Genomic DNA, 17,848 nt, shown 5'->3' with positions numbered 1-17,848 from the left:
GGCGCTCAATTCATTTCCGAATCTTGCGTCTTTTCTCTTCCAGTTTTCTGTCATGCATTTTCTTTAACTTTGCTATCTCCTTTTCCATCTCCTCCTTCTCCCTCTTTCTCTCCTCTCTCTCCCTGTCCCACCGTCTCTCCTCCTGTATCTCCCTCGCCCTCCCCCTAAATATTTTGTCTCTCGTTCTCCAGTGCTCTTTCATACTTTTCCTTTATCTTTGCTATCTCCTGTTCTCTCTCCTCTCTCTCTTTCTTCCTCTCCTCCTCTCTGTCCTTCCTCTCCTCTCTCTCAGCCTGGAGTTTCTGCATCTCTTTCTGATATCTTTCCAGTATTTCTCTCTCCTTTTTCTCCTCCTTCAGTTCTCTGTCGTGCTTTTCCTTCAACTCTGCCATCTTCAATTCCATCTCCTCTTTCTCTGTCTCGCTTTCTGCCTTCCTCTCCTCTCTCTCCTCTCTCCTCTCTCTCCCTCTCTCTCCATCTCTCCTCCTGTATCTCCTCCTCTCTCTCCTTCCTCTCCCTCTCTCTCTCAGCCTGGAGTTGTTCTATGTATTTCTGCATAATTTTCTGATATCTTTCCTGTATTTCCCTCTCAATTTTCTCCTTTTCTTTCTGTATTTCTTCTTCTTTCTCTCTCAGGATGCGTTCTTTCGCCTCTTCAATCGCCCTCTCAGCCTCTTGGAACATCTCGTTGGTGTAGTGGCTTCCTCTATTGTTCTGGACTATCTCTCTGATCTTCTGGAGCAGCTCAGTGACCTGAGAGCGCTCCTTCAGCTTATTATTGAAGACGTGGTAGTGACCATTACATCTGGCCACAACGTCCTGCAGCTCTGGGCTTTCTTCTAAGTATTCTTCAATAGGAGTTTCTTCAAGGAGATCCCCGTGGGTAAAGAGAACCATGCTGTATCTGTCTGCAGCATCACCAAAGACTTTTTGAATCCATTGCACCATCTGCTTCTCCTCTGCAGTGAATCTGCCCAGTCTGATGACCACCAAGAAGATATGTGGTCCTGGAGAAGCATAGGAGATGCACTGGGAGATATCTTTTGTTGTTTTCTCCATCTCAAACCTGGTATCACACAGGCCCGGGGTGTCATTGACGGCTACACGCTGTCCATCCACTCTACCTGTGCCTTTAGAACAGTCTACAGTCATAAACTTGGCACTGAACTTGGATTCAAAGCACTGACGACCCAGAATAGTCTTTCCAGTAGCACTCTTTACAGTTCCAGTCTTCCCCACCATCACAATCCTCAGCTCATCATCATTTGTCCTGCTGGATCCTGTGTAGAAAGGTTAGAATGAAGGCTGGAAATACATTATGTTTAGCTTCTGAACATCCACCAGGTTTCGAGGTAAGGTTAAGTTTGTGTCCACTCCTTCTCATAGAACTTCTCATGTTTGAAACATCTAAATGAAAAAGCTTTTAAGAGAAAAACTGACTTCATTTGAAATCTAATGTCTTCTAGATTCTGAAAATGGACCTATTTTGATTAACATGCCAAATTACAGTTATTTAATTGCATTCCCAAAGAGCAAAAAGTAATTTTAATGGTTGAGTGTTACGCTTGATTAATTTTTGACTTCTCAGACAAATCCAGTGTGTCCACTTAAATTTGTGTATTAAAACAGTTCAATTAAAGTAATCAAGTAATTTTTAGTTTTTTGTAATAACTAAAAAATATGTTAAGCTGCTTGATAGAAATCATATTACTACATGGCAAATAATTTACCAGTAGGTTTAGTAGTCATAGAAAACCAACAGATCCAACATTCATCAGATGCTGTCAAATCCAGCTATAAATCTTAATAATTTGGGATATACCTGGGGTAAGCCCCTCACATGGATTATATCCTAGGCAGAAAAAATGTCAAATCCACTGATTTGTGCCCTGGAGGTGCTCTAGCCACCCTTCACTTTGACTCATGGTTTAGAGTATGCAACTACAAAGAGAAGAAAAGAAAAGTGCAATAAGAACACAATCTATAGGACACAGTTGATAAATGTAATTAAATGTAAGTATAAAAGATTATCTTGAATATATAAATCAGTTGAGCAGTACATGAATAACAACAATCAAAACAGGATATCAGCCAAACAGTAGGTCAAAATTTCTTTTAGGTCAAACAGTTGTAGTCAAAATTAAAACCGCAAGCGGTGATATCGGGCCCTCGCACTCCGCGCGCGTCGACCTGTGGCGCTCGTCGACCCGTGCCGCAGTCGGAGGTTTTGTGATCGTGATGGGTCTCTAGAAAGTTGAATTCTTTTATAGGAAAAGGTATCTTTTGCTCTCGGCATAGACGCAATGGAATATTTGGGGGTGTGGTCACGGCTCCAGCATGCAAAATAGGGCATGGGTCTGATTGACTTTTTTGATGGGCTGTTTGTCTAGATGATGTGGAGCCAATTTGGTCTCACTGGGTGAAATGCCCTAGGAGGAGTTCATTCAAATAGCAGGCCTGAAAATGGCAAAAATTGACACTTTCAATTGAAGATGCTGGACTTCCTGTAGGGTTTGGAGTATGGCTCCAAGAGACTTTTTTGTATGTCTTAGGATGTTACATGAGTGTGCAAAATTTCAGAGCTGTAGATAAAATGTAACTCAGGGGCTAGCTAAAAAACATGGTATATTATGATATTTAAAGCTGCCAGTAGGGGGCGCTCTAACGTTTATGGACTTTATGCATATCAATGTGTTCAGGGCAGGAGGCTTATCAAATAGATGAGGATTTTGTAAGGAATAGTGAAAGATATTTCATGTATTTCAGAGCAAAACTAATTCTGTGGACGGTCATACAAATTTTCATTTGCTTCTGTAGGGGGCGCTATTGCGCCTACAGTCTTGAATCTGTAGTTATGGATTCAGCCTGGGTGTGTACATGAGTGATTAAATTTTCAGCCTGATCAGACAAAGCATGTGCGAACAAGTGCACAAACAGTTTTGGTGGTGAGGGAGAAAAACAAAGGCCAAATTTAATGGCCTGGTGTGACAAGGCCGTTTAATATTTTGTAAAGATTTCCACAATATTTGATGGGCTACTTGTGTAGATGATCTGGAGCCAATTTGGTGGCAGTGGGTGAAATGCCCTAGGACGAGTTCGTTCAAATAGCAGGCGTGGAAATCGCAAAAATTGACACCTTCAATTGAAGATGGCCGACTTCCTGTAGGGTTTGGGGTATGGGTCCAAGAGACTTTTTTGTACGTCTTAGTATGTTACATGAGCCTGTACATTTTCATACATGTAGATAAAACGTAGCTCCGGGGCTGCTCAAAAAACATGCTATTTTAAGATATTCCGAGCTGCCACTAGGCGGCGCTCTAACGTTTATGGACTTTATGCATATGAATGTGTTCAGGGCAGCATGCTTATCACACCACTGAAGTTTGAGCCAGATTGGGCAAGTTGGCTTTGAGTTACAGCCATTTTTGTGTTCATGGCGAATCATCGAACTTTGCCGTCCCATAAGGGTCACGCCCTTTTGTCAAAAAGTCACAGTTTTGAAAACACAGTAAGTCCAACTTCTTAAGGCTTTCCAGGTGAAATTTGAGATGGTTCTGCTAAACCACCTTGGAGCTGGACCTCCAAGTGTAAAATATGACATTTCCTGTTCCCACTAGGTGGCGCTGCGACTGATATTAAATATTGTCATATGTATGTGTTCAGGGGGGCACCCTCATCCTACTGGAGAAGTTTGATGCACATTGGATCATGTAGGTATGAATGAGAGGCAATCAAAATTTCATGGCGAATGATCAAAGTTCAAAGGGGCAAAAGGACCCCTCCCCCTTGGGAAAAACTCACCATTTTCGAGATTTAGATTCCCCTGGGGGTGTAGGTTAGACAAACCAAATATGAAGATGATAACGTCTAAAACCTCTGAGTTATTAGAGAAAGTGTGAGGGCTGCAAATGTCATGGCCGGGGAGGAAACGGACGAGGAAGGACAAACATGCAGGACTCCGGAGATGGGCATAACTTAAAGGCATTTATTAAAGTAGGGAAAAACAATACAAAAACCGTTCGGAAGGGAGACGAAGGGGAACCACAGGGAGCACAGGAACACACGGGCACACAACATCAACGACGCGACAAGGAACACATGGAAACTGAGGGCTTAAATACACACTGGGTAATCAGGGCAAGAGGAAACAGCAGGGAACAACAGGTGAGGCAAATGAAACTAATTACACAGGGGAAGCAAAGCTGAACACAAAGCACAGGAAAACCAGACTGTCAAAATAAACAGGAAGTGACAAACCAAGGAACATACTGACTAAACACGGGGAACAGGCACAGACTCAGGACAGAGACGCAGACATATCACAACACTAGGAAACACAAGACAAACATACTGGGAGGAGAAGCTCAGGAAATAAACTAAACACAAAACGCTGGGCAAACGGCCCAGGACGTGACAGTACCCCCCCCTTAAAGGCCGGCTCCCGACGGCCAAAACCAGAAAACAAAACCAGACAAGGGCGGGAGGCGGGGGACCAGGAGGGAGGGCCCGAAACAAAAACAAAGACAGGGAGCAAAACAGAAATCACAGGGCGTGAACAAAACAAATCAAACCCGTACAGGAAGAAAACAAAAACACAGGACCAGAACAAAAGGCGATGGCACAAGGCCGGAGACAGTCCAACAGGGGGCATCAAAATGAGGCAGAGCAGAGGCAACACAGTCCAAACAAGAACAAAACACGGGGACGAGAAGCAAAAAAAAAAACAACCGGATGAAACAAAAAGCGACGGCACAAGGCCGGAGAGCTCCAATGTCCAAAACAGGGGGTCGAAACAAGGAACAGTCCAGGAGCTATGACAAAACAAAAAACAGCAGGGGAAAAAAACAGTCCACAGTTCAGGGGAGTCAGTGGGAAATCCAAAAACAAAAAACACACAGTTCAGGAGGCCGCAGAGGCCAAGGGGCCACAAAGCAAAATCCCAACGAGGGAGGCCGACCGCGCTCCCAGCGGCGGCGGCGACGAGGACGAGAAGGAATCACTGGAGGCCGACCGCGCTCCCAGCGGCGGCGGCGACGACGAGGGGGAGTCACTGGAGGCCGACCGCGCTCCCAGCGGCGGCGGCGGCGACGAGGGGGAGTCACTGGAGGCCGACCGCGCTCCCAGCGGCGGCGGCGACGACGAGGGGGAGTCACTGGAGGCCGACCGCGCTCCCAGCGGCGGCGGCGACGACGAGGGGGAGTCACTGGAGGCCGACCGCGCTCCCAGCGGCGGCGGCGACGACGAGGGGGAGTCACTGGAGGCCGCCCGCGCGCCCCGCGGCGGCGGCGACGCCGTGGGGGAGTCACTGGAGGCCGACCGCGCTCCCAGCGGCGGCGGCGACGACGAGGGGGAGTCACTGGAGGCCGACCGCGCTCCCAGCGGCGGCGGCGACGACGAGGAGGAGTCACTGGAGGCCGACCGCGCTCCCAGCGGCGGCGGCGACGACGAGGAGGAGTCACTGGAGGCCGACCACGCTCCCAGCGGCGGCGGCGACGGGGAGCAGGCACCGGAGGCTGACCGTGCTTCCAGCGGCGGCGGCGGAGACGCGGAGAAGACACTGGAGGCCGACCGCGCGGCATGCGGCGGCGACGAGGAGGGGTCACTGGAGGCCGACCGCGCTCCCAGTGGTGGCGGCGACGGGGAGCAGACACTGGAGGCCGACCGCGGGGCATGCGGCGGCGGAGAAGGGCGACCCCGGGCTCTGGTGGGGAACCCTCGGGTGACGTGGAGCGCTCGGACTGAGCAGAGACCCCCACCGGCTCGGACTGAGCGGGACCCCCTGGCTCGGAGCGCTCGGACTGAGCGGAGACCCCCATCGGCTCGGACTGAGCGGGACCCTCGTGCGCGGAGCGCTCGGACTGAGCGGAGACCCCCATCGGCTCGGACTGAGCGGGACCCTCTGGCGCGGAGCGCTCGGACTGAGCGGAGACCCCCATCGGCTCGGACTGAGCGGGACCCTCTGGCGCGGAGCGCTCGGACTGAGCGGAGACCCCCATCGGCTCGGACTGAGCGGGACCCTCTGGCGCGGAGCGCTCGGACTGAGCGGGACCCCCTGGCGCGGACTGAGCGGAGACCCCCATCGGCTCGGACTGAGCGGAGACCCCCATCGGCTCGGACTGAGCGGGACCCTCTGGCGCGGAGCGCTCGGACTGAGCGGAGACCCCCATCGGCTCGGACTGAGCGGGACCCCCTGGCTCGGACTGAGCGGAGACCCCCATCGGCTCGGACTGAGCGGAGACCCCCATCGGATCGGACTGAGCGGGGCCCTCTGGCGCGGAGCGCTCGGACTGAGCGGAGACCCCCATCGGCTCGGAATGAGCGGAGACCCCCATCGGCTTGGAGTGAGCTGAGCCCATGGGCTGAACGGGGCCTACATAGTGAGGCACCGGATGCGTAGGCTGGGACCGCGGAACAGGGCACACTGCTGCTTTATTGAGCAGCAGGGGCTGCTCGAGGAATAGCCGAGGTGCAGGGGACTGCGTGGAAGCAGGCCGGGAGACGACTGGCTGCGTGGAAGCAGGCCGGGAGACGACTGGCTGCGTGGAAGCAGGCCGGGAGACGACTGGCTGCGTGGAAGCAGGCCGGGAGACGACTGGCTGCGTGGAAACAGACCGCGAGCGAGAGAGATCTGGCTGCGTGGAAACAGACCGCGAGCGAGAGAGATCTGGCTGCGTGGAAACAGACCGAGAGCTAGGGAGATCTGGCTGCGTGGAAACAGACCGAGAGCTAGGGAGATCTGGCTGCGTGGAAACAGACCGAGAGCTAGGGAGATCTGGCTGCGTGGAAACAGACCGAGAGCTAGGGAGATCTGGCTGCGTGGAAACAGACCGAGAGCTAGCTGACACTGGGGCCTGAGAGGGAGCTGACACTACTGGAGCTACAGAAGGAGCAGGAGCTGAGGGAACTGGGACCAAAACCGAAGGAACTAAGACAGGGGCTGAGGGAACTGACTGAGAGGGCACTGAAACAGCTGACACTGGGGACCGAGGAAGAGTTACTGGAGCTGACTGAAGGCGAGGGAGAGCGACTGGAGCTAGAGCTGACTGAGACCCTGCTGCTGCAGCTAACACAGAAAACCGATGCGAAGGCTTGGACCTGGTTGCCCCCACCCGCGGAACAGGAACGGGTGCAGAGGTCAGCCCGTCCGTGGCTGCCCCCACCCGCGGAACAGGAACGGGTGCAGAGGTCAGCCCGTCCGTGGCTGCCCCCACCCGCGGAACAGGAACGGGTGCAGAGGTCAGCCCGTCCGTGGCTGCCCCCACCCGCGGAACAGGAACGGGTGCAGAGGTCAGCCCGTCCGTGGCTGCCCCCACCCGCGGAACAGGAACGGGTGCAGAGGTCAGCCCGTCCGTGGCTGCCCCCACCCGCGGAACAGGTACGGGTGCAGAGGTCAGCCCGTCCGTGGCTGCCCCCACCCGCGGAACAGGTACGGGTGCAGAGGTCAGCCCGTCCGTGGCTGCCCCCACCCGCGGAACAGGTACGGGTGCAGGGGGAGCTGGAGCCAAGGGAGCGGGAGCAGGGTGAGCAGAGGGAGCTGGAGCTAACTGAGGGGTCTGAGACTGCGACTGAGGAGGAGCTGGAGCTACAGCTGACTGGGAACACTGCGACTGAGGAGGAGCTGGAGCTACAGCTGACTGGGAACACTGCGACTGAGGAGGAGCTGGAGCTACAGCTGACTGGGAACACTGCGACTGAGGAGGAGCTGGAGCTACAGCTGACTGGGAACACTGCGACTGAGGAGGAGCTGGAGCTACAGCTGACTGGGAACACTGCGACTGAGGAGGAAGGGGGAAGCCAGTGAGCGGAGCCGCAGATGAAGGACGCTGACGGGCACTGTTCTGAAATGCTGGGCCCCCCAGCGCCAGACGAGTGCCGTTGAAGTAGCCGGAGCTAGCCTGGTCTTTAGTATGGTCGCGTCGTTCTGTCATGGCCGGGGAGGAAACGGACGAGGAAGGACAAACATGCAGGACTCCGGAGATGGGCATAACTTAAAGGCATTTATTAAAGTAGGGAAAAACAATACAAAAACCGTTCGGAAGGGAGACGAAGGGGAACCACAGGGAGCACAGGAACACACGGGCACACAACATCAACGACGCGACAAGGAACACATGGAAACTGAGGGCTTAAATACACACTGGGTAATCAGGGCAAGAGGAAACAGCAGGGAACAACAGGTGAGGCAAATGAAACTAATTACACAGGGGAAGCAAAGCTGAACACAAAGCACAGGAAAACCAGACTGTCAAAATAAACAGGAAGTGACAAACCAAGGAACATACTGACTAAACACGGGGAACAGGCACAGACTCAGGACAGAGACGCAGACATATCACAACACTAGGAAACACAAGACAAACATACTGGGAGGAGAAGCTCAGGAAATAAACTAAACACAAAACGCTGGGCAAACGGCCCAGGACGTGACAGTAAATCGCCAAATTTGCATAATTAATTCAAAATGGCGGACTTCCTGTTGGGTTTAGGGCATGGCTCCAAGAGGATTTTTTGTGCGCCTGGACATGATATACATGTGTATGAAGTTTCATTCATGTACGTGAAACACAGCGGTGGGGCTCCAGTTTAGGGGGCGCTAGCGAGCCATTTGGGCGCGCCCTTGCCCGAGCCCAGTAAAATACTTAAATTTTCACCAGGTGTGACGCATGTGCAAAGTTTCATGAGTTTTTGAATATGATAAAGCCCCCAAAAAGCCAATTCATTTGCCTGAATAATAAAAATAATAATAATAATAATAAACGAAGCAATTACAATAGGGCCTTCGCACAGTTCGTGCTCGGGCCCTAATAAAACACAGAGGTACAGTCAAGTCAAACAGTTGTTTGAGAATGTGACATAATGAAAAAATCCCCAACACTTCCCCCATGTGGTACTCAAAGGTACCACATCAAAAGGCAAAAGAAGAAACAATTCAGTTACATTTTATTTATACAGCAGCAAATCACAACAAACAGTCGCCTCAAGGCACTTTATATTGTAAGGTAAAAACTATACAATAATTATGGAGAAAACCACACAATCACAACAGCATCTTACGAACAAGCACTTGGTGACAGTGGAAAGGAAAAACTCCCTTTTAATAAGGGAAACGTTGTTGGAGGCAATAGAACACATCTGTGATGATATGACTGTGGGCTGGGTTCACACTAGCAATTTTCACTAGATCCAGTTGTGGTCAACACATCTCAGTTCAGGTGCTGTTCTTACTTCTTTTAAACATGCTGTTGTGTAACCTCTCTTAAAAAGAAGAGTTTAGACCAATCTGTCCTTGCTAATTTTCAGTAAGCTCTTGTTTTGTTTTTTGTTTTGTTTTTAACCTAAGGTCTTGGAGAAAGTTGTTTTTAATCAACTAAAAAACCTTTTAGCTGAGTTTGACATTCATGAAATGTCAAAATTTCATGAAAATGTTCAGTCTGGTATTACAGTATATCTCAAGTGCTAACAGACATTTCTTGAATCCACTACTAATTTTCCCAATTTCTTAAACACAAATCCAAAAACTCAAGCTAATTCCCACAAATCCCAGACTTTCCCGTCAAAATCAAACAATCACTGCAAAAAGCAGTTACCTCTGTGTAAAACCAGCCTAACAGCGTCACATTAGCCTGCTGGTAGGTGTCTGTGCCAGTGCAAGGCTGGCTGAGATGGACACTTCACTGGATTCACCACATGCTAACTGTAAGTAGCCATTTCTGTTTGTTCAGTAGCTTCATCAGCAGCTCCTGCTGGAGCCTTGTGAAAAAGCAAAAGCATCTGTAACTAGAACAGATGATTACTCAGCTGATGGGTCAGCAGCAACATGACGTCAGCTGCAGAGAGCAGCTACAATAGCTGAAGCAGTTAGCTAAAACTGTATAGGAGTCAGTGGAGGATCTGATCAGTAGAGGCAGACTAGGATATGATGTGAGAATGGTCAAAGTACTCAAAGCTTTATCACACTGGAGGAATTCTGAAACATGAATAAGCAGAATAACAATAAATAATAACAAATAGATAATATAAACAACAAATAATAATATAGTGAAGGTTTCTGTGAGACTGTATGCGAGTGGATCATGCTGACCTCTGCACCTCCTTTTGGAGTCACAGCAGCAAGAGATCAAACTGCAGCTTGAGGATCTTCATGACAGACGTGCTGGGTTTGCAAAACTTCTTTTTCACCAAGAAAGACCTTGAAGAGATTTGGAACAGATAATTAAAGATTAGGCCAACAAATGCAAAAATATGGTTCATACCCTTTTTCAGTACCGTATTTTTCGGACTATAAGTCGCTCCGGAGTATAAGTCACACCAGCCAAAAAATGCATAATAAAGAAGAAAAAACATATATAAGTCGCACTGTTTTTTTTTTGGGGGGGGGGGGGGGGGGGGGGGTATTTGATAGAATCCGAGACCCAGAGCAGAAATTCCATCTTGAAAGGCAATTTAAAATAATAATGGATTAAAGAACAGGGCGAACACAGTTACACCTACGTTATGCTAACGTAACACATTCAGCTACATGACGCACAACGAACAGAGTACGTGTTTGGTATGTTAACGTAACATTAACAGTTATTCAGATAACCATAGCATAAAGAACATACTAACAAGTTAACCAAACCATCAATCCATTGAATTCTTCATCCTCTGTGTCACTTCTAAACAATTCCGTACACTCCGTAGACGAAGCGCCGCTTCCTCTTCTGTGTCGCTTTCGTCAGACTCGTCGTCAGCTGCAGTTCCAATTATTCCGGCCTTTCTGAATCCCAACAGGATGGTTTGGTTGTCACTGAAGCCCATGTTTTCTTGATCCATCCAATGACTTCCAGGAAAGTTGGGTGGCGCATTCTCCCAGTTGCCATTAAGCTGTGCTCTCCATCCATCATCCACTGCGCCCACAGGTTACGCAAGACTGCCTTAAAGCTGCAGTTCACGGAGATGTCGAGTGGCTGGAGTATTTTGGTTCATATGTTGTAAATTTCACATATAAGTCGCTCCGGAGTATAGGTCGCACCCCCAGCCAAACTATGAAAAAAAGTGCGACTTATACTCCGGAAAATACGGTAAGTCTTTATTCCCTAAAGGACTTAAATAGAGACAGAGAACCACTGTCATGATGCTGCAAACCATCAGCTGAGTAAGCATCTGCTCCAGTTACGGATGCATTTGATTTTTCACACGGCTCCAGTAGGAGCTGCTGATGAAGCTACTGAACAATCAGAAATGGCTACTTACAGTTAGCATATGGTGAATCCAGTGAAGTGTCCATCTGAGCCAGCCTTGCACCGGCACGGCCACCTACCAGCAGGCTAATGTGATGCTTTTACACTGAGTAATAAGTTCCAGAAGACGGCACATATATATATATATATATATGTAGCCAGGTGAAATTGGAAGCGATTAAATAGAGGGTTAAACAGCCCCACCTGGTGGAGCATTGTTGTCATTCTCACTGAAGCTGGTTAGTCTCGCGAGAATGCGGAAATCCCGCGAGATTTTAGATCGAGGCTAGAGGCCAGACTAATGTCCCGTACGCCATCAGATCGCCGCAAAGCTGCTTGAGAAACCGATTGTTTGCCGCACGGTGTGGAAAAGCCAGAGCAGTGGAGCAGTGTAAGTGACCAAAGGCACAACATATACGTGTGATCCAGCGTGCATGGTATGTGCGCTATTTTCAGAGACTGAGCTTATGTTTGCTCTTGCTGGTTTCAGAGGGGAGAAATCCAGTGATAGGCTGAGGTGGTGTGTTATAGCACAGGCTGACCACTGGAGTCAGAGTAAGTCACCGACTATTCCCTGGTGTTATGATGTGAAGTGTTATGTACTGTTTTGCTGTAAAACACTGGTTAGATTAACTTTATTGAGGGTATAGAGTTTAGTCGTGTTGTAATATTGTGAATGTGTTTGATTGTTTTATTCCTTTTCTTCTTGTCTTTGTTTTTTTTTATCAGAAAAGTGAGGCCACTGCTGTTGTCTGTATAGGGAATTTGATTTGTACACAGTAGGAAAGCTTAGGCCTCCATTTTGTTTTCAATCTACAGCCGTTGATCAGTTCTGTGTCCATGAGCGGTGTTGAGGCTGGAGGAGGCAGGGGCACAGTGTATTGTTAAAGTTGAGACATTTGTTAATTAACCTCAAAACAAAGAATTAACGCTGTTCTTATTCTTTATTATGAGTTCAGTCGGGGAATAAAGACCCATTTAAATTTTATTTGGTGTCAGTCCTGTCCTTTGCTGACCGGGCCACACTAATTTTGGTGTCAGAAGTGGGATTCCTCTTTAAGTTTTGAGGTCATTGTACTGAGAGCGTGCACGAGCATAGTGTACAGAGACAACAGTAGTGGCCAGAGGAGGTCCAGCTCCAGAGAGGGTAACAGCTGTGGCGCGGTGTCTTGGAGGCAACTGTGCGTGTTGCTGGTGTTCTGGAGGACAGCCGACTTCGTCATCAGAGGCTGCTGGAGAGGACTGATTTCGACTGGTTTGGGACTGTTCGGTGGAGATGCATAACGGCTAGAACTGTGATAATTGACTTCACTAAGGACATAGAAACAGAGACTCCTGAGAATGTCCGAAGAGGAAGTGGGGGCAGCTGCTCCCATGGCAGGAACCAGCCATGGAGATGATGCAGGTTTTCTGTTCAGTGATGGAGGTAACCCAGTTGCACAGCTACAGTCACAGGTCCTAGAGCTGGGCAGAAAGCATGATGAGATAATGTCAAGTATTGCTAATCTAGGTAATGTTCAAACACGGTCTGTTGTTTACATCCCAAGAGAAAAACATGTTGTACCTTTCTGTGGTGAGGTTGGAAAAGATGTGTACACTGTAGATGAGTTCATAGAAGAAATGCAGCGAATAATGAGGGTGAGGGGCCTACAGAGAGAGGAACAGGTAGACTTTATCTTGTCACATCTAAAGGGTCCAGCACTGGAGGAGGTCAAATTACAGATGGGAGGGCAGCCTAAGCATCCTAGTGACCTATTTTCATATTTGACTGAAGCCTTCAGGGAGAAGCGCACCACACCACAGCTATTACATGCTTTCTATTCTCGCAGACAAGTGGATGGGGAAGACTTTCGTGAGTATTCACATGCCCTCTCTCAGCTGCTAAATCTAGCTCTCCAACAATCCCCTAATGCTGTAGCTGACGCACAACTGGCTTTGAGAGACCAGTTCATTGAGGGGGTTCGGGACTCAGCCCTGAGACGCGGATTGCGTAAACTAGTTAGAGAGAAACCCGACTCTAACCTATTTGATGTCAGAGATCAAGCAATAATGTGGTCACTTGAAGACAGGCCCCGTAACATTAATGTAGCACGAAACCGAAACTTGGTAGGAGACAGCAGATATGAGACTTTAGAGAAACCAGACTCAACCAGTAAAATACAAGCTGATCTGGCCATAACTCTGCAGGAAGTTGTTAAAATGATTGCACAGCAGGGTAGGGCGATCACTGAGCTAACTGATGCAGTTCGGGGGCTCACTGAGTGGAATATCAGCTCAGGGAGTGTTAATCAGGGAGGTAGGCCTAAGGTCCAGCCCAAGTACACAAGTGATGGTCAGCCTATATGTCTGCGTTGTGAGAGTGTGGGACACATGGCCAGGCAGTGTACTGCCCCGCGGAAGACAGAAAGTCAGTCACCTGCTGCACCTAGCTTCACGGTGCCGGGAAACAGGAACCCTCCATTGCTGTGAGCCGAGCAATGCGAGGAAGGTCAGAAGGCTCAGAGAGCATTTTAACCAAAGAACGTTTTCTGGAAAAGGCTGTTGGCAAGTGTCCTGAATTAGATGTTCAGATAGGGGGTGTCCCCCTTAGGTGTATACTGGACACAGGAAGTAACGTAAGCACTCTGACTGAGGGTTTCTTCAGAAACCACCTCCATGGAGGAGACGAGGACATGCACTGTACTCCTAAATGGCTCAAACTGACTGCAGCCAATAAACTGCTGCTCCCCTACTTGGGCTATGTCGAGCTAGACATACAAGTTCTTGGGGTAGCTCTCCCTGAGTGTGGTTTCTTGATAATCAAAGATGGGGACAATGAGGAGCCAGACCCTTCGGTACCTGGCATAATTGGAATGAACATTGCTAAGAGATGCCGGCAGCTGATACACACAGAGTTTGATGTAGCTCTGGATGGGAAGTTGGATCCCATCTGGAGGGAAGCTTGCCTTAGGGTACAAGAGGCGGAGCTAGTTGAAAAGACATCCATGGCCCGGCTTGCTAGTAAGCACAGGGTGCGTGTACCTGCCATGTCTGTTGCCACACTCCGTGCAAGGGGGCGCAAGGGACAGTCCAGCGGCAACTCCACTATGCTGCTCGAGCAAGGAAACTCACCACTGCCTTGTGGGTTGATGGTTGTTCCAACTGCCGTCTCATCCAACAGATCTGTGTTTCCGGTTCAGGTTATTAACCTCTCACAGGAGGATATCTGGTTGTCACCAAAAACCAGGCTAGGCATTCTCAGCCAGTGCCATCATGTGGAAGATGACCCCTATGAGGTTAAGTTTCAGCGGATTTCTGCTGACCTGGAGGAAGTTAGCATTAGTCCGAGGGACAGTCAAAAATCAGCCAGTGACATACAGAGCTTTCTAGATCGGCTGCACTGTGGCGGCAGCCCAGAGCAGAAAGTAGAGCTTGGGTCGCTCTTGAAGAGATATGCAGATGTGTTTGCTGTGCATGATGAGGACCTGGGGTTCACTGATCGAGTGAAACATGAGATCCCGGTGGTTGAGGAGACGCCTGTCTCCCAGCCCTACCGCCGTATACCACCCAACCAGTACCAGGAAGTTAGGGAGCATATTTCAGAGCTACTTAGGAAAGGGGTAATCCAGGAGAGTTCAAGCTCCTATGCTTCACCTGTTGTTCTGGTACGCAAGTCGGATGGTAGTCTAAGACTTTGCGTAGACTACAGGAGGCTAAACGCGAAGACCAGGCGGGATGCGTTTCCGCTCCCACGCATCGACGAAAGTCTGGATGCACTCTGTGGCGCCAGATTCTTTTCAACGATTGACCTGGCTAGCGGATATCACCAAGTTGCAGTACATGAGAAAGATAGGCACAAAACTGCATTTACCACACCCTTGGCCTGTATGAATATAAGAGAATGCCCTTTGGATTATGCAATGCGCCTGCCACATTTCAGAGGCTCATGCAGGCAACAATGAGTGACTTGGTGTTTCAGACTGTACTGATTTACCTGGATGACTTGCTGGTGTTCTCATCAACATTCCAGGACCACCTGGTGAGGTTAGAGAGGGTCCTGAAAAGGTTGAGGGAGACAGGGTTGAAGGTCAAAATGGTGAAGTGTCACTTCCTTCAACCTGAGGTCAGGTTCCTTGGTCACTCAGTCTCAGCCCAAGGCATAGGCCCGGACCCTGACAAGATAAGTGTTGTAAAACGGTGGCCCATCCCCAGTACTGTAGGGGAGCTCCGTGCCTTCCTAGGCCTTTGCAGTTACTACAGGAGGTTTATTGAAGGTTTCTCCAAGATCGCAGGGCCCCTTCATGATGCTGTGAATGCATGCATCAGAGAGACTAGCCAGATGAAGGCTAACAAGATGTTCAGGTCAGTCTGGACACAAATGTGTCAAGAAGCTTTCGAGCTGCTGAGGGACAGACTAACCAGTGCTCCCACACTAGGCTATGCAGACTTCACCTTACCTTTTATCCTTGAGACAGATGCAAGCAGCCTAGGATTAGGTGCTGTTCTGTACCAGGAACAAGCAGGTGGGAAGAAGGTGATAGCCTATGCGAGCCGGAGGCTCAGAGGGGCTGAGAAGAATGATCGAAATTACAGCAGCATGAAACTCGAGCTGCTAGCACTCAAGTGGGCAGTTACGGAGAAGTTCAGGAGCTACCTGTTGGGGTCCAAATTTACTGTCATCACAGACAACAACCCCCTGTGTCATCTCTCCACTGCCAATTTGGGGGCTATCCAGCAGCGATGGGTTGCTCAGCTAGCTGTGTTTGACTTTGATGTGAAATACCGGCCTGGACGGTGCAATACAGCAGCTGATGCCCTCTCCCGGCATCCGCCAGCTGATGAGCCCGAGCCAGATAGCGAAGATGCAGAATTTGATCACTGTGTAGCCATATGCAGCTCACTCAAGACAGGGACATCTTTGGATATGAGTTTGGTAGCAGCAGGGATTGAACAGGGTAACATCAGGCAGTTGCAGGCATCTGAAGTAATTCCAGATAACATACCTGTGTTGCCTGGGTACTCTAAAGCAGAACTACAGTGTTTTCAAACATCTGACCCAGTGTTGGGGGTGCTGAGAAAGGTCTGGAACTGCCAAAGAAAACCTACTTACCATGAGAGAGCAGGCTTATCCAAACCAGTACGCTCCTTGTTGAAACAGTGGTCCCGACTGAGAGAAAGAGATGGGCTTTTGTACAGAGTGATTGAGGATACTCACCTTGGAGAATGCTATCAGCTGTTGCTACCTGCATGCCTCAAAGAGCAAGTCCTCAAGAGTGTGCATGACCAGATGGGACATCAGGGCATTGAACGAACTTTAGGACTGTTGAGACAGAGGTGTTTCTGGAGTGGTATGCATGAGGATGTTGAACAGTGGGTTAAAGAGTGCCAGAGATGTGTCCTAACAAAGATGCCGTACCCAAGAATCCAGGCTCCATGTACCCCTTTTTTAGCTACTCGACCACTTGAAGTGGTGGCTGTGGACTACACAGTGCTGGAGCGAGCCACAGATGGTCGTGAGAATGTGCTAGTGATCACAGACGTGTTCACAAAGGTCAGTCAGGCCATTGCCACAAGAGATCAGAAGGCAGATACAACAGCAAAGGCCCTTCTCAGGGAATGGTTTTTTGAAGTATGGAGTGCCCGAGCGCCTGCACTCTGATCAGGGCAGAAATTTCGAAAGTGCTGTGGTTGCAGAGCTATGCAAGTTGTATGGAGTAAAGAAAACCAGGACCACACCCCACCATCCACAGGGTAACCCCAGTGTGAGAGGTTCAACAGAACTTTACATGACCTCCTGCGCACGCTTCCCCCTGAAAAGAAGCGGCGTTGGCCTGAGCATCTGTCAGAACTTGTGTACGCTTACAATGTCACACCACATTCAACCACAGGGTATTCACCTTACTACCTGCTGTTCGGGGTCCATCCACACCTCCCAGTTGATGCCCTGTTGGGCCAAGAGCAAATGAGTGATGATCAGCCTGACTGGTTAATTACCCACCAAGAGAGGCTGTGGGATGCGCACGCACGAGCAAGAGAGTGCGCCGAGAGAAAGGCTGCTGGAAGAGTAGTGCAGCAACAGGAGAAAGTGTACTGCCCACCTGTTGGGGTGGGGCAGGAGGTGTACCTCCGACATCGGCCTCCTGGGAGGAATAAGATCCAGGATGCATGGGCAATTCCAGTGTACAAGGTTGTCGAGGTCCATGGGACTACCTATACCGTGGAACCTTTGGAGGGAGGCCCGAAGAAGAGGGTCCATAGGTCCAACCCTCGGCCATGTGTGGGGCCCGTACCAGTGCAAACCAAGCGTCACTGTTTGGCTGCTCCCACTGTGGAAGGGATGTTGGTTTCGGAGTTGGAGTCTGACATGGAGCCAGACTTTGTGTTGATGGAGGAAGTCAGGTGTCCTCAAGCTGAGCAAGAGGCCATCGCAGGGCCTGACAACTTGAATCTGCTGACTGACAGAGCAGGAGGCCATCAAGTCATTGAGTGTGAGGATGTGCCTGAGCAAAGGAGGAGCGAGACACCTAATAGTGATGTGGGGGCCAACTCCATGGGCCATGCCCCACCATCAGGGCATTTCAGCTGCCCTGAGGAGGAAGGGGGACCGCAGCCTGTACCCGCTCCGAGAGGAAGGAAGGAAAGGAAGG

The 17,848-nt window shown here is 49.8% G+C and overlaps 1 protein-coding gene across 1 annotated transcript; it reads right to left on the bottom strand.

Moving 5' to 3' along the window:
• Positions 1-10: 10 nt before the first annotated feature.
• Positions 11-12,598, bottom strand: LOC115795553 (GTPase IMAP family member 9-like). Its single transcript, XM_030751524.1, has 4 exons — positions 12,301-12,598; positions 488-1,280; positions 195-219; positions 11-91 (listed from the first exon to the last, which is right to left on the bottom strand). The coding sequence occupies exons 1-4, from the start codon at positions 12,596-12,598 to the stop codon at positions 11-13; spliced, it is 1,197 nt and encodes a 398-aa protein (XP_030607384.1).
• Between the last annotated feature and the right edge of the window lie 5,250 nt (positions 12,599-17,848).

The sequence above is a fragment of the Archocentrus centrarchus genome, chromosome 17, assembly GCF_007364275.1.
Source record: "Archocentrus centrarchus isolate MPI-CPG fArcCen1 chromosome 17, fArcCen1, whole genome shotgun sequence".
In the NCBI taxonomy this organism is placed as follows: domain Eukaryota; kingdom Metazoa; phylum Chordata; class Actinopteri; order Cichliformes; family Cichlidae; genus Archocentrus; species Archocentrus centrarchus.
Note: the sequence above shows the minus strand (reverse complement) of the source record. Positions and strands in the feature narration are given on the sequence as shown.

What these genes read in the sequence shown, in the direction of transcription:
- LOC115795553 (XM_030751524.1), bottom strand. Translation starts at nt 12,598, where the DNA reads ATGGGAGCAGCTGCCCCCACTTCCTCTTCGGACATTCTCAGGAGTCTC. An exon ending in TATGCTCGTGCACGCTCTCA is followed by an intron (nt 1,281 to 12,300) that starts GTACAATGACCT and finishes CTTTCTACACAG; the next exon opens with GATCCAGCAGGACAAATGAT. An exon ending in GAGAGAGAGGAGGAGATACA is followed by an intron (nt 220 to 487) that starts GGAGGAGAGATG and finishes ACAGGAGATAGC; the next exon opens with AAAGATAAAGGAAAAGTATG.